The sequence below is a fragment of the Lontra canadensis genome, unplaced genomic scaffold (assembly GCF_010015895.1).
Source record: "Lontra canadensis isolate GAN:19392208 unplaced genomic scaffold, GSC_riverotter_1.0 scaffold222, whole genome shotgun sequence".
In the NCBI taxonomy this organism is placed as follows: domain Eukaryota; kingdom Metazoa; phylum Chordata; class Mammalia; order Carnivora; family Mustelidae; genus Lontra; species Lontra canadensis.
Genome location: NW_022631216.1, coordinates 672,024 through 693,000, shown reverse-complemented (window position 1 = coordinate 693,000; position 20,977 = coordinate 672,024). Strand labels below are relative to the sequence as shown.

At 47.5% G+C, this 20,977-nt stretch overlaps 1 protein-coding gene across 4 annotated transcripts; it reads right to left on the bottom strand.

The window, feature by feature from the left end:
* Positions 1–924: 924 nt before the first annotated feature.
* On the bottom strand, positions 925–12,590 carry BRD2 (bromodomain containing 2). Of its 4 annotated transcripts, none has more exons than XM_032849258.1 (13): positions 12,482–12,590; positions 8,573–9,895; positions 6,652–6,955; positions 5,898–6,035; positions 5,266–5,404; positions 4,968–5,182; positions 4,496–4,870; positions 3,864–3,992; positions 3,432–3,680; positions 3,048–3,313; positions 2,113–2,417; positions 1,780–1,902; positions 1,536–1,672 (listed from the first exon to the last, which is right to left on the bottom strand). In XM_032849258.1, exons 2-13 carry the CDS (start codon positions 8,599–8,601, stop codon positions 1,536–1,538), a joined length of 2,409 nt encoding a protein of 802 aa, XP_032705149.1. In that variant the 5' UTR covers positions 8,602–9,895; positions 12,482–12,590. The 4 variants fall into 4 exon arrangements, with proteins under 4 accessions (XP_032705152.1, XP_032705153.1, XP_032705149.1 ...); XM_032849260.1 differs by lacking the exon at positions 12,482–12,590 and adding an exon at positions 10,490–10,578; XM_032849261.1 differs by lacking the exon at positions 12,482–12,590 and having other exon boundaries at positions 925–1,672; positions 8,573–8,601.
* Positions 12,591–20,977: the final 8,387 nt, after the last annotated feature.

The following is a 20,977-nucleotide window of genomic DNA, read 5'->3' as shown; positions in this document are numbered from 1 at the left end:
AGTCCACATTCTCGCTTCTAAAATCTTCCATTTCCAAACCAGATTCCACCCTGTACTTTCCTGTTTCCGACATCATTATTTAGGGAGGGAAAGACCATTTTCTCTACATTAACAATTCCCAGCTCTTACTTCAAAGATCGAGTTTTCTACAGTGGTCTGATATACTAAGCCAAAATGTCTTTTACTTTTGTGGCTAGTCCCCAATTCCAGAACCCACACGCCCCAGTTCCCTGAACTATACAGTCCATCTCCCCTCAGCAAGACAAGGGCTTAAATTTGTGGATGTTCATTTTTGTAATCTGAATTTGGCAAAAATTACTGGATTATGTTAATAAACTGTGCAGGGCTCTGTAAATCTAGAATTTGAGGCCAAAGCTTACAAAAAAGGAAAACACACCTGTCTTCTCTAAGTCAGATGCAGAACACAAAAAAATACCTGTGGTCAGCCACCTTTCATCCTTTTCACATTTGGTTTAAATCTATCTTAAGTCTTGAGTCCTAAGCTTGATTAAACTATCAATGAGCCAGAGGGTTTAACAACTTCTCTAAACCAGAGCAGGGGTGCCTGGCTGGCTCAGGTGTCTCTTGGTTTCATCTCAGGTTGTGACCTAGGGTTGTAAGGCTCCGTGCTTGGCCTCTTCCTCTGTCCCTCCACTTGTGCTCTCTAAATAAATCTAAAATTAAAAAAAAAAAAAACAATACCAGAGCAAACCATGAACCTAAAGGTATTTTGAAGGATTCATTTTACAAAGCACATGAACTTACTTTTTAATCACCATAGCAACAGCCTACTGGTCTAAAAACTAAGACAATCCGACTACAAGATAGCTCTCCTTTTCTCACGTCAGGATTATTTTCCTCAAAATTTTGTATTATGTTTCTTTTGAAATACTACAAAGCAAACGTTATTAAGGTAACTCAAAATTTGAATAATATTTTCTTTATTTACAAGTTAGAATCAACAGACAAAGAAAGACAATCCAGGGGACCAAATGGGGTGATGACTGAAATCCCCAGGGGCCCCAAATGGAGAAGGAAAAGGGAAAACAGAGTAGAAAAAAAAAAAAAAGTCAACGTAAAAAAAGAGCTCCCCCTTCTTCCCTCCCCATGGAGGCTGAGGGTACCATGGCCCCATACACCTCAGCCTTACCTAGCTTAAAATAAATTAGAATAACCAACCTCAAAACAGGGCCTTTACAAGTGAACAGGGCAGCTATGGCCTCAGGTAAACCCATTATCAGGGCCTTTGCTCACTCCCACCCTGTACCCCTGCCCCACGTCAGTCATTTTGAATGGGGGCTCTATGCCCAAGAGGTCATTCTCAGTGGGGCTGGGAACTCAATCTTATTTTGTCCATTTAAGTCCCTCCTTCAGCAAATGTCCCTGCACCCCTCCCCCCTGCAGAGCCAGCTCTCCTACAGTGGGGGGGAGAGGGGATGAGATGAGAAGTGTCACAGCAAGGGGGGGAAGGGGCGGGGCAGGGTGGTCTAGGGGTCCGGTCCTGCGGAGCCTCCTGCCCCATCCGGCCTGGCCCCTTAGCCTGAGTCTGAATCACTGGTGTCTGAAGAAGAGGATGATGAAGAGGAGGAGCTGGAATCTGAGCTGGAGCTGGAAGCGCTGAGGCGTGACACTGCTACTTGCTGTGCCGAGGAGGACTCTGTTTTCTCACTTGCTGCAAGATAAGGTTAAAGGTTAAAGTTGCATAAATCTCATCTCCATTTGTCAAGGAAAGTCGAGAGGGAGATGCAATGAATTTGTTGTAGGTTACAGGGTACTCACCTTTCTTGGGGGGCTTTTTGGTGGAATTGAGCTGCCCACTAACATCTTGTAACCGCTTTTCTAATTCCCGCTTCTTTTCCAAAGCCAGCTCCTCCTTTGTCTTTCCCACAGGTTTCTTAATGGCTAGAAAAACAAGCATTCCAGGTCTAAGACTGCCATAAGCACGTAGCTTCAGTGCACCTTACTGCTGCCAAGTTCCTTTCTTGATCAGGGAACAAGCACGTCCCCCCTGCCCTGGGGCTGACAATCAAGAGTGCCTCAAACATACCCCACTGTCCTCAGAACTACTTGAGGACTGCGGATTAATGGTGGGAAAGGTCTTTTCATACTCACTATAGGGTTTCCGAGGTTTCTTTCGTAGACAGGAGAGAACATAGCGCTCAAGCTCTCTAAGCGTGGATGGTTTGAGGGTTTCAAAATCAATCTCTATCTCTTCTGGGTTTGAGTCACGCAAAGAAGGCTCTCTAGCCTGGATTATGTGCACAACTCGACCAAGTTTCTCCCCAGGTAATTTGTTGATGTCCAAACTCAACTGCCGCTTTTCATCGTAACTCATGGGTCTGCTTTCTTCCTCCTCCTCTGAATCATAGCCTGTAGGCAGGGCAGGTGGGGCTGTCTTCGAGGCCTTTTTGGGCAGTCTATAGGCAAAAAAATTTTGTCACTTAGGGAAGCATCACTAACCTCTCCCAACACATTTCCATTGTTTAATCCACTAATCTAAATTTCCCGCCAGAGTAATGCTTCAGTCTTCCCATAAGGCAAATGGGGAATGAGATACTACCAACTCTCCTCAGTAATACAAACCTTCTCACATGCTAAACACTTAACCACTTATTTGGGGCATTGAAAACTAGACACTGGTATATTGGCATGAGTCACCTTTTTGCTCCCTAAAACACTCTTAACCCACCCCAGCACGGAAAACAAGACAAAGTGTGTAATTTTTGAGTGCAAAGAGAAAGACTAGATGAACTAGAGGACAAATCTGGCTTGCCACTGCTTTCTGCATAAGTGAAGTTTTACTGGAGAAGTCCTACCCACACTTCTGTAAGTAAGCTCTATATAGCTGCTTTCACACCACCCCGCCAAAGGTGAGTGACTTTGAGTGGTTCCACAGCTCTCAAAATCAGTGTTACCTAGCCAATTAAGAACTTATTTGCTGACCTCTGGTTTAGAGAACACTCTGCACGAAACGGGAGAAACCACTCTCCTCCTGGACAGGGTAGTGACAGTCCTTTGTCCCTGCTCCCTAACCTCTGAGAACTTACTTGCTGCCGCTTCCTCCAGATGGTCCAAAGCCGGAAGGGCCCAGTGTAGCAGCACTGCCACCCCCACCACCACTTGCTTTCTTGGACTTCTTGGGTTGAGACGGGCGGGGTGCCCGAGGTCCCTTGTCCTCTTCATCAAGCCCAGCTCGGCCTCGATGCTTCTCTGCCTTCCGTTTCTTCTTTTTCTCTTTTTTTTCTCTCTTCCGCTTTGGCTTGGATATTGGGCCTTGAGACAGGGCAGCCAGTTGTTCATGTACTGCCCGGAGCTGGAGACAAAATAATCAAATGTATCAAGAGAAAAGTAAAAGCAGAATAAAAGGGAGTAAGAAGAAAAAAAAACTAGGGCAAAGACAGGGAATGACTTTATAAACTAAATAATAATACCTGCTCCTGTAGTTCAGCCAATCTATGAGCCCTTTCTTCCTCAGAATCCGAGCTTTCACTCTCTTCTTCCTCCTCATCCTCCTCGTCGTCGTCCTCTTCTTCCTCAGAAGAGCTCTCACTGCTGCTTTCCTCGCTGGAGGACTCTGAAGAGGATTTGGCCAACCCAGGTGGCAAGGCAGTAGACACAGGTAAAGGCCCTGGTTCCAGTGGTTCATCTGGCATCTTGGCGTAACGGAACTCAAATACATCCTAGGAAGAAAGATACCATCAGAGCCTTGCTAGTCAGCAGTGCCCCAATTACACCCAGCCACCTGGTGGTACAACACTACAACCTTGCACTGGGGGAGACCCTCACAATAAAGTAGTATAGCAAAGGACAAGACCTCTCTCCCCAGACCCATTTGTTCTTCAAATTCCAACTGTGACACTCACCTGTAGCTTTCGTGCCATGGCCACGACATCGTGGTCTGGGGGATTGTACTTATAGCAGTTGGAGAACATAAGCCGCACATCAGCAGCAAACTCCTGTGCATCCCGGTAATCACGATTCTCCATCTTCCGCTGCAGAAGGAGGCAGCATCAGAAGCTGCACAGGCAGGGAGACTCACCTTTCCCTGCCAACCCCAGACACTGCCAAGAGTAGCCCTCTCTTGAGAGCACAGTAGGGATGACCTTAAAGATCTATGCCCTGGGGTTCAAGTTTGAAGTCAAATGAATTTGGGTGGGTTGAAGATATATCTATGTCTAGAAAAAAAAACCATTTCTAAGTGATAGGGGTGGGTGGCCTCTATCCTTCCAACCCCTTACTCCCCTAACCCAATGCTCCCAGTAAGTAGAACTTAAACATACATGAGTAGTATTACTCTGAAGACAAAACTCACCATACAAAGTCCAAGAAATACCAACTCAATTATCAAGCACTTAACCTTCTGTCCCATTACCATTTTATAAAAAATACCAAGAATCAAGATTGCCATGTGCCCATTAGAAGTGACTGATTGTTTTATTGAGCCCAAAGTTCCAATCACTGCCTGAGCATCCCATCTGCCCCATGCAGTGGGTACCTTGACAGTGCTGAGGTCCATGGGGTGCTTAATGATGTCATGGTAGTCATGCAGACCAAGAGCAGAAGCGTCCACTGGTTTATAGAAAGGCCAGGCATAGGCAGCATGCTTCTTAGAGAGCAATTCTTTCAAAATGCCATTGCAATGTTTTAATTGTTCTGACAGCTTTCCTTTCTTGGAGCTCTGGTGTTGCTGCTGAGAGTCAGGTAAGTCCTTGCGTGGGGGCTTGATGGGGCGACCACTCTCTCTACGCATAGGGGGAAGACGTGCTGCCTTGGGCTCAAGACTCCCAGGGGGGCTAGCTGGGGAACCAGGAGCCAGGATGGCTGTAGGAGTAGGTGTGGTAGTATCTGCTTTCCGCTTTACGCCTTTCTTCTGCAGAGAAAAATAAGATGCAAGTCTTTTAGGGTCCACCTCATTCATCCAAGACCTTGCCCTTCCCACTGTCCAAAAGAAATCCACAGATCTGTACCTTGGCAAGGGGCTGGGCTGGGGGAGCTGCAGAGACAGCAAGGAGCGGGGGTCCAGCAGAGTGTAAGGACTTGAGAAGGGGAGAAGAGATGACTGACGGGTGGGGAATGTTGAGGACAGTGGTAGGTATCTCAGGTGGTGGAGTATACAGGGCTGTGTGAGACACAGAAGAAACAGCAGGCACCTGATGGGCACTGGTGAGGCTACCCTGGAGTGCTGGAAGAAAGGGGGGGAAAAAAAGATTAGTTCTATTATCTTCCCCATCTTGTCTCCATTAGGGCAACTGCTGCTCTTCCTACCTGCCAATTTGGCCCCCTTCTTGTGGCTGTTCTTAGGGATGGTCACCACAAGCTCTTGTTCCTCTTGTGGCATAGATGCCACTTTCTGTAGGAAGATCTTTTCCAACGTTTGTGCCATTAGGACAATATCATCAGTGGGCTACAGGAAACACAAACAAGAAGATTCAAATGCCAGCTAAAGGCAGACAAACCATTTTTCTCAGAGAAATTCCTAGCTCCAACTATCACCACACCCCCTCAGACAACTTTGTCAAGTACTGCCAACTGCCTACACTGGGCCACTTATTTCCATGTTCTCCCCTAACCATCCCTCAAAATGCAGTGAAGAAAAAGTTCAGAATAAAGGAATGAGACTGTCAAGGAGAATACGTTCTGCTCTACTCAGCTCTCTGGAGGTTTCTGTTGAGAAATAGGGCCACCATCCCCAAATACTAAATGTTCTACTTAAATAACCTTTAACTCCAGATCTCTGAAGCTACATCACTGTGAGCTGTATCCTTTGGAACTCAGATTTTCTGAATCCTACCCACTTTGAGAACACCTTCAAACATCCCACCAACACATAGCATCTAAGCAGTAACAGAGACATGGTCTCTCTCCCTCTATTAATGAGCACACACAGAAAAACTCACCTTGTTGTAGATGTAACAATTGGTGAACATGGTGTTAAAATCCTGCATACACTCTGAGGCAGCCCAATAATAGTTGTTTTCAAGCCTCCTTTTAATAGTACCCATGTCCATAGGCTGTTTTATAATTTTGTGATAATCCTTAAAAAAAAAAAAAAAAAAAAGCTAGATCAGAGCCACTGAAAAATAAATGCCAGTTTTTCTAAGCTACTGACCCCAGCAACACACACACATACACACCCCCCCGTATCACAGTATGTAGTCCCCTACACTGCGGCCCCAATTAAACTAAGGACAAAAAAAAAAAAAAAAAAAGTAATGGGCTTAACACCCGTTGGGAGGCCCCTAGTACACCTTTCTCTAACCACCCACCTCCCACCCACTCTGCGAGGTTCCCCCTCCTGTGACATTACCTCTGGGGCTGGCTATCCATGGGCTGGCATGAGGGAGAGGAAGAAGCTAAGAATTTTGGCCACCGTGGTCCTCTCCCAACCTGGGGTGGGAATCTGTAAAATGGAGCCAGGGCACAAAAGTTAAGGAAGGACACATGGAGGGCACAATGAGATGCCAAGACAGCAAGCGATTGGATCAATAATCACAAAGGACCGAGAATCCAGAAATCTGGTGGCTATCTGCCCTACAGGGGAGAGATGGGAAGTCCCTAGGGGCCGCAGCACCTATACTAAGCAGCCCACCTCCACTCACACACATTCTTTTTCATTGCCAATACCTCCTCCACTCCAATATCCCCACTCACCGGCAGACCCAGTTTGACGGCATCCACAGGCTGCCTGAAGGGCCATGCAAACTGGTGTTTCCACAGAGCCTTCATCACCACCTTGTGCAGGTATTGCAACTGGTTGGTAACCCGTCCTGGCTTTTTGGGATTGGACACCTCCGGGGGTGGTGGGTTGGCAGGGGTCAGTTGTAAAGCCGGCACTGAAGCCATTGTGGGGCTCTCAAATCCCTCATACAACAGAGAGGGCTTTCGAATCCTCTTCCCTGGAGCTGCTGCCTCTGGGCCCAGCCCCAGTAACCCTGCATTCCCCTCCCCAGGGAGCCTGTGAAATGGGAAACATAATTAGATGTGGTAATTTCACGACAATCAGTAGTGCCACTTATACTACATATCCAATAAATCCAAACTTCCATTTTAATGAGAGATAACCAAGCTTATAGAAGTCAATCTCAACCACAACCAGTATCCAAACAATATGTGGACCTTTTGTTCTTGGCCCTCCACCCCCCACTTTCTATTTCCCTATTTTTAGTTACAACTATCCAGATCTCCTATTCTGGACTCTGATGGATAAGTGTATCACCTGTAGTTCCTTTAAAGAAAAAAAAAAAAATCCTAAAATGGTTTCTCATAAGGCCTAACTTAACATCTGAGAACCACAGCTTTAGAGTTTGAGACTTAAAATGGGTGGAGCAGAGAAGCTCAAACCCCAAGCTTCTTCCTCACTAGGGGCTAGGTGGTTGCCATGGTGGTTGAGCCTGAGAGAAGCCAACGAAAAGAGGAAGGGAACAAAACAGGGAGCAAATTTCATAAAATGCTGATGAAGACACCTAAAAATCCATCCAGGCATAAGAGAACACAACGGCACCCTCTCCACAAGCTCTGCTGCTTAATTTAAAGCAGAGAATGAATCAGAAATCTAACGGAAAACCTTACCAACTTAAAAAAATTTTCAGACAAGGGAGCATTTGTCTGACTTCACGGCCTGGAATAACCCAGCTGCCAGACCCCAGAAATCATTCGAATTCGTCTTTCTCCCAGGGACTTAAAAATAAAGCCAGCCCAGTCCCCAGTCAAGGTCAGCAATTCCAATAAACAGTGGCAGACCACCCTTAACCCCGCCAAAAAAATAAGATTAAAGACTCCCACTCCATCACCAAACTCTTGAAATCAATGGTCAAGACTGGTTCAAACTTATATTCTCTCCGGTACTCCGCAGAACCAGGTGCTTCCCAGGTCCAAAGACTAAAGACACTACACGAAGATTTCATTGTTTACATCCGTACAGCTGGACAAAAAATCCTTAGCTCCACCCTCCTGCCCAGAGTCAAACTCTTAAAAAGAGAGCAAAAACATGCCTCCAAACAAAAAGCACGCAAACCCCCAACACAAAACCGATTCGGTCACTGAAAGACAAGCAAGAATTTAACGACCTAGTCTGAACACACGAACCCACTGGCTAAAAGTAATCCCTCTACCCCACTGTGGGAATCTCAGTAGCCAGTCTGAGGCTCTATCACCATGGCAACCCTATAAGGTGCTAGATGGGGCCACGAAAGCCCCTAAAAGCCCTATGACAAACCGTTGCTAGACACCAGACCCACCGCCCGCATGACCGGCTACCCACTCAATGTTGTCTTTCCCCATTACATTCCGCCGCCAACCCGCTCTGTCCGGCTAGATTAAGACTAGACCACGGCGGGAAAAATAACGCATAAATTGACAACCTGTTCTCCCTCCATACGCAGTATCTGGCCCTCTACCACCGTTCCAAAACCGTCACCCAACCCCCTCCGCGAGCCCCCGAGAGCCACCAGCCGCGCCGTGGAAGAAGAACGCGCCCGAGTCGGTTCTGTCCGCTCTCCGAACCCGACGCCCCCTATCCCCGTGCCACAGCCCCCCAACATCTCCTTCCCACACGCGGATCAGGGGGACATACTTGCTGTGGGGAGTCACGTTTTGCAGCATCTTGACCACGGGGAACCGGCGCTGCCCTCAGCCGCGTGAAGTCCGGGTGGCCTCGGTTCCCCTTACCTCCCGGTCCAGCATAACCCGGGAAGTAGGGGAGGGGTGGAGGGCCGTTGCCCTTGGCCCTCCAGACGACAACCTCCCCCCCGCCCCCGCGCCCGGCCGGCACGAAAGCAGTCTTCTCCGCGAGCTCCCAGCAGCTTGGCGCGCTCCGCAGGCGGCGGACAGCGAGAAAATGGCGGCGGCCTCAGCAGAGGCGGGCGAACGAGGGGGGGACGGACTCCTCAAACACTAGGACGGCCCCCAATCCCGGACACCGTCGTCAATACTGCCCGCTGTTGATCTGCAAGGATCCCCTCTTCCTGCTGGGACTGCCCGCAGCGGACGAGGTCCCGTTTCGATCTCGGATGGAGGCGGATGAACACGAAAAGTGGTTTAGGGAGCCGCCGCCTCCATCTTTGAAATCCTCTTGAGGGCGGAGTAGAGGGGGTGGACAGACTCCGAGGATTGGGCGGGGCCCGAAAAAGGGGAGCGTCGGGGGCTTCTATGGGGTCTGTACTGTCCGCCGGGACCGGTCATAGGCCGAGACGAAGGCCATTTCCAAACGGATGGACGTGGATTGCAATGGCGGTCCCCGACGACTCGAAAGCTCTCTATCAGTAGGCAGAATCCTCCAGCTCGTTCTAGAGGCTGCTCCACTCCAGCGCGAAATGGCGCCGCCGAGGCCCGCGCCAGCCCTTTATATATAGGCAGGGAGGAGGAGCCTCGCCGCTCATGCGCGCCACCGTGCTCGAGATTTCCCCCACCCCCTCCGCGCGCGCACGCTCGCTCACGCGCGTGAAGAAGCAAAGTCGAAAGGGGAGGAACACCTCTCCGCGGGAGCGTTTTCTATTGGTTGGCTGGACCGGTGACGTCATAAGCTTCATTTCCAAAGTGTCAGTCACTAGGCAGAAGAGTGCCGCATAGACCCATAGGGAACCGGCAACCCGCCACATCTCTGAGCCAATTGGCTGTGCTGTGGTTCGGCGACTCCAGGGAAAGAGAGAGGCTGGCATGGGTGCAGCACCCTCTCCCCGCCTCCCCTTCCAACAAAGTCTTCCCAGGCGTCCAAGCCCGGTGCGACCGGGGACTGCCAAGCTGGGGCAGGTCGTGCCATTCGTAGCTCCTCCATTGGCCACACCGGCAGGACTGGAGGGGGCCGCGTGGGCGTAGCCAGCCTGGGCCCGCCAGGGTGTGGCCGCAGGACGCCTGGAGGGTTGCTGTTCTCGGCAGAGAGGCCGCCGCAGTGAAGAATCTGAAATGAGGAAGAAGACGCCATTTTAGAAGCCGCGGCCTGCTACTCTGGCAGAGAACTAACCGCTCCCGAACCTAACCATGGAGGGATCTAACGTTCCCATAGCCCACAATAAAAAATACAGGCTTGCCGCAGTCTTAAAATCTTCCCCGTCTTTCCCCAGGTCAAATAATCGGAAGACAAAGGCAAAACTCAGAAAGCTCCCAAAGGCTTACCAACAAGACAACCAAATCTAAAATAGGTTCCCAAACTTTCACCCAAGCACCTCTGCAATCCCTCCCTGCTCACACTTTCAGTTACCCATTAAGTATATGCCTGGTCAAAATTACGGCAGTCCTACTAAAGTGGAAGCAAAATCTCCAAACATATCTATATAAAATGAAACCCACCTCCTCCCCAAACTTCATTCCGGTGTCAGATCAGAGCGGAAAAAAACCAGTCCTGCGAGGGACGAATCAGGGTGAAACCCTCCCCTCCTGGCGAGCCCAGACCTTTCCCCAAGCTCCCAGCCCTCCCCCACCCGAGAGCAGGCCCGAACCCCCCTCTTAGGGTCCCTCCGCCTCGGGGGCAGCAGGGTCTCCCCCATCCCCCCACCAGGGTCCGGAGTCCTCCCCACGGAGCGGCTGGTCCATCGGTCAGCGCCAGGGAGGAGGGCGAGCGGAGGAGGCGGCGGCTGCAGCTCAGACTAGCCCTCCCCCTCCTTTCTCCCCTCCTCCCCTCCCCCCGGGCCGTCCGCCTCCGAGGAGGGGCAGGAGCCATTTTGGGAGCTCAGTCTCGCCCCCCTCCCCCAACCTACTCACTTAGTCCTCCCCACAATCTTGTTACCTGAGTAGGATTAGACTATGTATGAGTACAGACCCAAAATACAAAGCCAGGAATCTCTCAAGCCATCTCTGGGACCACGACCCCGCCACCCCCGCCACCCCCTCCTCTCCTGATGGGAGAGTGAAAGAATTATCCCCAACCTGCGCTTTAGCGGGCAGTCTCCTTCTCCCTCCATCTCCCCTTCTCTGGATACCAAGATTAAAAAGACTGCATTATCTGAGAAAGGAAAATAATGTAACCAACGAACATAAGAGCCCCCCCCACCCCCGAAAGGCTCCTGAGGGCCTAGATCCTCGCGCTCCAACCACATCACCCCCCTCCTTTTGCAGTAGCTCTTCAGCCCTAACCTCAGTTACTGCGTCTAAAATGGCCGCCAATCTCACGTCTTCTCGACCACCAGAGTCGGGCCAACCCTGCGGGGGGGAAGTGCACACCGGGAAGGAAGCCTCTTCCCCTATTACTACCGCCCTCCCCCACGCAGGGATCAGGCTTCGGCCCCAAAAGTACATGCGGGCTGGCGCAGGCGGTTGCAGCAGGGAGGGCAGTGACACAGCAACTTTGCTGAGGCCTTCTCCCCTCCCCCCATCCCCACCCCCTAGTGGCCCAGCCTCCTAAATCTACAGTTCTCCGCCTGAGGCCTGCAAGTTAGCAGAGGCCCATTAGGGGGGCCGGCCAAGAAGAAAAATTTAGTAGGAGGTCGCGAAATGCTGGGTCTTCGAAAGCGAAAGGGCAGCCAGACCTTACTCTGGCTTACTTTCCTGCATTCCGGAAAATCACTGCTCCCTACTCCCTCTCAAACCTCCCTTCCCCCACATGAGTCACAGGGGAGGCTAACAGCTAGTCAGGAATTTGGAAAAGTAACTCTTCCCTCCTTTCCGTTCCCTCCCCCGCAGTACACAAGGAGAGAACTGTTCAGGAATGGGGGAGGGGATGAAGGAGGCAAAAGACGCCACCCTGGAGAAACCCGAAACCTTGTGAGCTGTGAAATCATTCCAGGTCCTAAGCCTCAACTCCGTCCAGTCTCAGACCAAGCTTTCTACAGCCCTCCCAGCACCCACCTTGGGCTTGGTTTCTGCTCCCAAACGAACCCCAAGATTTCAGCCTGTAAGCCCTCCCCAGCCTGGGTAACACATGCTGAGCTAAGACCCCACCGAGGAAACGAAGTTTTGTACAGAAGGCTCCACAGGCCGTGTCCACGTGAATGCACACAAATTCGATAAGCGATTCGAAGCGTAACCTCCAGCATGCCATGTGATGACTGCGAGCTTCCTACCGCTGACACAAAAGCACAGAAATGCTCCTTCCCGAGTCTCTAGGGAGAAAGGGAGTGGGCGCCCGGGAACAATCTCAGTTCACAACCTGAGTTGCCCACTCAAATCCAAGAGTTGGAAATACACCACTCCCACTCCCCAGCCCACTAGGTCACCCCTCCCTCCGGCCGCCAAAAGGAAACCTCACCTGGCTCCGGACTCCTCTACCCCCAGGGGACGAATGGAATGGGGGGACACACCGCCCCCACGCCCCTTTGCCCTCCAATTGGTATGGAGGCACGAGGTTGGCCATTCCCCTCCCCCATCTGAGGGGCCCTCTCCCGCTCGCCCCCCCTCCACGCTCCCATTGGCTGTAAACTGTTTGAAGGACAAACACTCCCAACCTCAGGTTTTTCTCTGAACCCCAAGAATTTCTCCCTCCGGACCCCCCACCATTGGTTAAGCATTTAAATGACTAGCAACATCCCCGCCCCCCAAGGGCCCCTCTCACCTGGAACCTGGAATCTTCCAGGGGGGAGCCAACGTTCCCCTCGGCCTGGTGCGGGGGGGAAGGGGGGAAAAGGATGTAATCCGGGGTGTCACCGCCCCCCGGGAAACAGAAGCTGTGTTGGGGGAGGGGGCGTAACCCCCTGCCCCTCCCTTCCCGAGCGAGCTGGGGGTGGGGGTGGGGAGATAGTCGGGGCCGCGCCGCCACGTCAGCAACACCCAGATTGGCTGACCTGGGTCACGTGCCAGCCGCCTCCTCTCCCCCCCCCTCCACGAGGACCAGCTTTCCGAAGGTTTCTGGGGGTCGCGCAAGGGGCCAAGGAAGCCGCATGGCCCTGGCCTATCTCCAAAGACCCGGGGCGCTCTAATGCCGCTGCTTCTCCGTTTCCCTGGCTTCCTATCCCGCTGTCGTCGACCCTGTCCCCCCCACTAGCCTCTCCGTACGGGTTCAGCATGGCTGCCGCTGCCCGAAAACGTGCACTGCGCAAGCGCAAAGGTTCGGTCGGCTGGGGGGAGGGGAAAGGAGTGCCGGAGCCCACGGGGAGAACAGCAGAGCGCATGCGTCCGCAGGCACCGCCGCCCACTCGCCAGGCCCGGGAGCGCGCGCAGTGGGTGGGGCGGAAGCGGGCGCGGCACGCAGATCTCTTTCCTTCGCTGAGCCCCTCCCTTAGTAGCCGCCTCTGTGTGGGGCTCCCGGTGCGGGCTGGTTTGCTTATTTTTGCCTAGGTGTGAGGTGCCGGTTCGTTCGTCCTGGACAGAGTCCAGCGGAAACGCGCCCCGCCAAGTTGTCAGTGAAGGAGCGTGGGGCCTGGACCTGGAGATGCTAGGGCTTGCCGGGTTGGGCCCGTTCCGGCCGTAGTGTAGTTCCACCAGGGGAAAGGGAGTTTATCACCTTGTTGGTGCCTCCGGCGGGAAAGGAGGTGCTGACTGTGGATGTGGGCATCTTGTTGGGCATCTTTTGTCTTAGGTAGCTTTACACCCTCTTACTTCTCCGAACCTACCTTGACTTCGTCGCTTCACTGAGGCCTCCCAGCCTCGACTCCTTACCTTACACAAAACTTACCGGCCTTCTGGTCACTTTCACTTTTTTACTGACCTGCTCTACCGTTTCAGTTAAAACGCCTCTACTTTTTCCTAAGATTTTGCCCTCTATTTTCTCGATGTTGAATCAATCCCATAAAAATCTAAGGATATGTTGGTTCTCTTGCTACCTAAAGCAAACCTTTTACTTGTTTATAGCCAGTAATCTCTCCCTTAACCCTCAGTGTATGGATTCAGATCTTAACTCTAGTCCATAACCCCTATTCCCCACCGTTAGAACAGAACAGAAGAGCCAACCTGCAGGGGAGCTGGCGATTTTCCATTTCCCTCCTATGAACTGGGCCTTGTCTGTAATCCTTTAGTATTGTACTAGAAGTCCTCTCTTCGGTTTAAGAAATTCCTTTTCTTTAGACCTGGTCAACCTTATCTATTACTCTAAAGCTATCCTCCATTTCGTTCCAACTGGCATTTTTAACTGCTCTCTTCTACTGGCTTGCCAGCCTCAAAAAAGGAAAAAACAAAAAACACCTTACTAATATCGTGTCAACTTGTAGACTTTTTATTTACCTCTGAGCTACCCTGCACAGTCAAGACCTCAAAATATCGAAATTTTCCTCTCTCAGCCCCATTCCCACTCGTCAGCCCACTTCTTCCATTATTGAAACTGTTCTGGCAGATGTCGCCAAGGACCTCCTAATTGGCAAAGTCAGGATGCACTTTTCAGTTCTCACCTTACTTGACCTCTGAAACATTTGATCTTTGATTACACTTCCTGAAATTCTCTACACCGGTGATTTCTGTGGCCAGTCTCACCTGTTTCTTTTCTTACTTGTCCAACTGCTCCTCTCAACTCTCTTTCGTGGACTCTTTAGCCTCTTCCGGTTGATTGAAGTTTGCAGGATTTTGCCTCCGTTTGCTTCTAGTTCTGCTCATCTTCTCTACCCAGTTTCACTCAATGGCTCCCAACCTCTCAAATGTGTAACTTGGCAGAGAGTTCAGAAGACTCTCCTGAGCTAAACTTGCTACTAAATGTTACAGCTTGGATAACCCTTGGGCACTTCAACAAGTTCAAAATTGATGAAATCTCTGCAAGCTGGATCTGCTTCTGTATTAGCCTGGCTAATTGCAGCTCTTTAGTCACAAAGCCTGGAATCTGGGAGCCGTTCTCAATTTCTTCCTCCCTGCGCCCCCACAGCTTTATATCCACAAGACTTAAACCATTTTGCTTCTTAAGTATATACTGAATCACATTCTGTCATAGTCTTACAATCTGAGCTACATCAACAGCTTCCTAACTGATTTCCCTATCTCTAGAGCTGTCCAATACAGTGGCCACTAGGCTCATGCTGCTATTTAAGTTAATATTAAATTCCTCAGTTCCTCAGTTGAACTAGTCACATTTCAAGTTCTCATTAGCCACATGTGGCTAGTGTCTATCATATTGGATAGCAGGAATGATAGAACATTTCCATTATTGCAGAAAGTTCTATTGAACAGCACTGCTTTAGATTTTCTTCTCTGTCCCTGGCACAACATTGACAAGAGTGCGCTTTCAAAAATACAGCTCTGACCATATGCTACTGTTTAAGCCCTCGATTAATTCCTCATTGCCTGTGTGATCAAGTCCAAATGCCTATGCTTACAGAAAATCCTCTCTGATTCACCAGTTTTGTGTCTAGCCACTTCCCCCTTGGGCCCTATACTCCTGCCATAATGAACTGTTCCCCAGACAGACCATTTTGGTTTATGCCTCTGTATTTTACACATACTGCTCTCTTACATGGAATAAGCTTTTCTCCAATGCATCTAAGCCCCAAATCCATCATCTGAAAAGCCTACTCTTGCCTCTCAAATTGAGCTGACTGCTCATTCCTTGGTGTCCCTTCCTCTTATGATTGCACCTTTCATAGTGAATGGCATTTATGTGATTACATGTTTCTAACCCTTACTAGACTTTGATCTTGAGAGCAGGGTCATATTGTATTCTTTAAAAAAAAAAAAAATCCACTGTTGTTGGCACAGTACCTGGACAATGTGAGGTTCTCACAAAGTGAGCAAATGTTGAAGGAAATTGATTCTTAAATATGTGACTTAGATGAAATTGTAATGTGTATGTTTATCGGTCATCATTCATAATATTGGGAAAATAATCATTGTAAGTCATAATCTTTGCTGTCAAGTACATAATTGAGACATTTGAAGGGTGTGAGGAAAGACAGAAGCAGAACAGCACAGGGCACCTTCTCAGAGAGCAGTGCAGTCCAATCTGGCCATAATAGAATATAAGCTATAAGAGGTGAAGCAGGAGGACAGAAGACTGGAAAATAAATTTATATGAGGGAGTGTTGTAAAAGATTTCCTGTGCCATTACGTTTGGACCAGGTGGGAAGTCACTTGAGAAATGACTTGATCAATCTTATGTCATTAGGTAAGAATCCTATCTTCACACATTCCCAATAGCTAGCACTATATCTGTTAATAAACACCAGATACAAATGTCAGTGGTTGAAAGGAGATGAGACCAGTGATAGCTCACATTTATTGAGTATTTGAAATGTGTTAGGCCCTCTTATAAGTGCTTTACACGTATTTTTTTTTCTTTTTAAGATTTTATTTATTTATTTATTTATTTATTTATTTAGAGTACTTGAGTAGAGAGAGGGAATTTCAAGCAGATGCCTGGCTAAGACTGGAGCCCGATGCGGGACTTGACCTCATGACCCTGAGATCATGACCTGAACCAAAACCAAGAGTCCAAAGCTTAACTAGCTGTGCCACCCATGTGCCCCAGTGCTTTACATATATTAACTCTTTTAACTTGTATAACCTTATAAAGTCGATGCTATTATTATTACCCCCATTTTTCAAATGAAGCAACTGAAGCAACAGATGTTAAATAATTTACTTGTGGTCACACTTTTAGTAACTGATCCAAACTGGGATGTGAACCCAGGCAGTCTGCCCATGCCCAGTCTGTTTTTCTGGTTGCTAGACACAGCAGGTGCTTTAAAATCTAGGACTGAATTTGGAGGAAGAGAAGACTAGGAGAGGTATATTTGGGAGTCATCTTTGAATTGATGTTTGAATCAGTGATGCAGGAGGGTGAGATTTATAAGGGAGGAAATATAAAACAGAATTTAGTTGAGAGTGCAGGATTGAGCTTTGGGTTATATCCTCACAGAGGAAACAGAATAGGAAGTGCAACCACTGAAAGAGCATCAAACAAGAAGGAAAAGCAAAGCAAAAATATAATGAAGGTGCCAGAACAAGAGAGGGCCCCAGTGAGGACTTCATGTTTGTTGAACAAATGACTGACTAATCAGGAGTTTGTTATGCTTGTTTGTGCCATGGACTTCTTTGGTGGTCTGGTCAAGCCTCAAGACTTTGCCTGACAATACTATTTGTAAATGCATAAATGAAATACACAATTATCAGAATGTTTAGAGAAATGTGTGATGATCCAGTAATATGTGCTTCCACATTAATATAATACATGTGGTTATTAGATAACAAAATGATTTATTGGCAACTCTAATAATGCATTAATTATAAAGATATTTTGAGATGTCTATGTGTGATATGAAAATATTAATTGATAATTTCTACTGATGACAACGTTACAGGTACTGCTAGTACTACAAAGATTTAATTTCTATGTTTCCTAAAATTAAATTTCAGTTAGATGTTATTGAAAATAAAGTTGACTTTAAAAAATTTTGTCTAAATTCGTGGACCTCTGAATTTTGTGGTGTATGAACTGCAGGTTAAGAACGTTGTTCTGATTGAATGAGGAAGTGGGATTCTGCAGACAGGTATAAGGGAACAAAGGGGGAAAACTCACAGGTTGGTAACTGTGAGTCATGACTGATCATGGAGAACATTTCTGTAATCTGGGGTAGAATACAGAGTATAGGAAACCTGAAAACCCAGACCAAGTAATCCAGACTGAATACAGTAGAAGGAAGGGAGCTATTTAAGTTTTCAGAGAGGGGAAGTGAGAACTACCTTTATAGGGAAATTTATTTGGCGATAATGTGCACCATGGATTGGCTTTGGGGAGACCGGAAGTAGGTCAGCTAGGAATCTTAGCATGCATCCTCACGTGAGATGAGAAGGAATAAAGTAATCACAGTCTCAGGACTAACTATGCTAAGAAGACAGCCCACGATCTTTCACTTCCTTGAAGGAGCCAGTCTTTTGCTGTCTTAGTGGCTTATGCATGCTGTTCCCTCCAAGGGAGCATTCTTCCCACTCTGCCTAACTCCTACTCACCCTTCAGACCCCACGTCACTATCACTAGGGTCCCCACTCCAGTTAATCTTATGGATCTCAGTTCTTTTCCTTCATAGTACCTTTTACATTTTGCTTTTATAGTTTTGTTTGTATACTTGTTTAATGTCTCTCTTTTCACTAGATTATAAGTTTGATGATGATATATGTCTGGTGTCTAGCATCCTGCCAGGCACATAGAGGGTGGTCAGTTTGCTAGATAGATAAACAAACAAACGAACCTCTTTGAGGCACAGTTTTCTTGTTTATAGATGGAATAATAAATTTCAACCTTGTAGTTGATAGAAATGCCACGCCCTAATAAGGTAGTTAAAAGAAAGAATGAATATGGCTGTGAAGAGATATATTAAGATGAGAATGAGGGTGGTGGGAGATGGATGACTAGGTTTGCTCTCTGAAATGGGAGGTGGAAGGGAGTAGGAAGAAAGTGTCAGTTGGCAAGGAACTTGGGAAAGACCTAGAATGGAATGGAAAGAAGGCGGAGAATGGTGGGTCACACAGGGAAGGCAGTGGGAATGAAAGTATTTGCAGAGTAGCCCATAGGCATGCTTGCTAAGACCTACTGTTGGAGTATCTGTGTCAGAAGTGATTATCTATCATTCATCTAATGCTTGAAGGCTCTTCAGTCTCTCTTTCAACATCTTCAGTAACAGCACATTCATCCAGGGAGTAGTCACTTGTTGGGGGCCTTCTTGGTGGATGCTAAACATGTAAAAAGAGAGAATAGGGCACGGTTCCTTAAGGGTCTCACAGTGAGGGTGAGGTGACTATGAAGCACTTATATAAATCAAATAGTACAAGAAAAATGATGGTAATGGCCGGCACAGGGTGCTGTGGAAGCATACGGAGGAAGCTACTAATCTCTGTTCCAAGTCCCAAGGCTTCCTGAGGGAGATGAGATTTCATCTCAAAAGACATCTAGAAGTAGGTTAAATGGGATTCAGGTCGTTAAGGATCATACTGAGGAAAGCAGATTACAATCATTGGAGGACTTTATACAAAAGTATTATTGATCAAATGTGCATAATAAAAAAATTCCTTTGGCAGCACTAGACAATAAGGAGGGAGCCAGATCAAGAAAGAGAAAGTCGTATGGGGCACCTGGGTGGCTTATTCGGTTAACGATCTGCCTTTGGCTCAGGTCATGATCCCAGAGTCTGCTTCTCCATCTGCCCCTACCCCCCCACCCCCGCTCATGCTCTCTCTCTCAGATAAATAAAATCTTAAAATAATAATAATAATAATAAGAGGGGTGCTTGGGTGGCTCAGTTGGCTAAGTGACTGCCTTCAGTTCAGGTCATGATCCTGGAGTCTGATCGAGTCCCGCATCTGGCTCCCAGCTCAGTGTGGAGTCTGCCTCTCCCTCTGACTCTCCCCCGCTCATGCTTTCTTTCTCACTCTCTCTCTTTCAAATAAGTAAATAAAATCTTTAAAAAAAAAGAATAAGAAAGTTGTAGTAATCCAGGAAAATGCAAACAAATTGATGAAGGCTTGAGCCAATGGGAATGGGAAGAAAAGAAAGGACAGATGCAAGAGATATTAACAAGGTAGAATTGATATGACTTGGTAAACAATTGGGTGAGAAGGTTTGAGGAAGATGAAGTTGTCAAGGTTGGCTCATAGATTTGTAGCTCATAGATTTGACTGGTTGGATAGTCAAGTTATTTACTGAGGTCTTGAATATAGGAGTTGGAACTTGTTAGGAAGGGAGGGTGATGAGTTTAATTTTGTAGATTTTGAGACAGAGGTGCATTCAAGATAGTAATTGCTGAACTTAATTTTCTTATTAGAATTCATTGTTGAGCCATCAACAGGGGTTTACGAGACATAATGTAAAATGGCAAACTCACAGAGGCACCTGGGTAGCTCAGATGGTTAAGCGTCTGCCTTGGCTCAGGTCATGATCTCCAGATCCTGGGATCAAGTCCTACGTCAGGCTCCCTGCTCAGTTGGAAGTCTGCTTCTCCCTCTGCCTCTGCCTCTCCCCTCCACTCACTCATTTATTTCTCAAATGAAGAAATAAAATCCTTAAAAAAAAAAAGAAAACTTGGGACGACTGGGTGGCTCAGTTGTTAAGTGTCTGCCTTTTGCTTAGGTCATGATCCCAGGGTCCTGGGATGGAGCCTTGCATCGAGCTCCCTGCTGCTTGGCAGGAAGCCTGCTTCTCCCTCTTCCCACTCCCCCAGCTTGTGTTCCCTCTCTTGCTGTCTCTCTCTGCCAAATAAATAAATAAATCTAAAAAAAAAAAAAAACCAGAAAAAAGAAAACTCGCCGATACTTTCGAAATGCATGCAATTTGGAAACCATAAGACACTGTTTTTCATTTAAAATTTAGACATTTTTGAGATAATTGGGGGGAAATGAACACAGGTTGATTTAAATGAAGTTAAACAATTGTTTTCACTTTTGTTGACTGTGGTGATAATATTGTATTATGTAAAAAGAAAAGTTATTATCTTAGAAATATAATAACAGAATTTGTTTAAAATAACCCAGAAAAGAAAAAAAAAAGATGTAGAACAGAATAGATGAAAAACAAAAGGAAGAATTTTAGACGATTGTAAGTATTTAAACTTATGAGAGTACATGAGGAGTTGTTAGATTCTTCTCTTTTATGTATGTTTGAAATTTTTAAAAGTTTTTAGTTATTTATTTTAGAGATAGAGGGACAGTGGGGGGAAGAGCAGAGGGAGAAGGACAAGCAGACTCCACACTGAGCTCAGAGCCTGACACAGGACTCGATCCTACGACCCTGAGATCATGACCTAAGCCGAAATCAAGACTTGGATGCTTAACCAACTGAGCCACTCAGACGTCCTTGTTTGAAATTTTTCATAGTAAAATTTAAAATAGAACTTCTTTTAGTCATACATCCAAAGGGAATCAGTTAGTGGAATGTAAATATATTTATTATTAATAAATCAACATTGAATTGTATTATGAGTATGTTTTGAATTTGTGGCAAGACTTGTGACAGACCAGAGATCATCAGGTAGAAGACATATTACCCAGGCAGTTAGTTGGGAAATGCTGTCTGAGCATTAATACACAGATTTAAACCTCATGTTTATGTCTCAGATGGTCTCATGCAATTGTCCAGGATGCCGTATGTTGAAGATAGCTGTGGGTTTATGACGATTCTCCCATCTCTGGAAATAATTCTGATACA

Excerpts from the sequence above, each read along its gene's own strand:
- BRD2 (XM_032849258.1), bottom strand. The coding sequence starts at position 8,601 with ATGCTGCAAAACGTGACTCCCCACAGCAA. Across the intron at positions 6,036-6,651 it reads CCGTCAAACTGGGTCTGCCG|GATTATCACAAAATTATAAA; the intron begins GTGAGTGGGGAT and ends TTTTTTTTTAAG. Across the intron at positions 5,183-5,265 it reads GAAGGGGGCCAAATTGGCAG|CACTCCAGGGTAGCCTCACC; the intron begins GTAGGAAGAGCA and ends CCTTTCTTCCAG.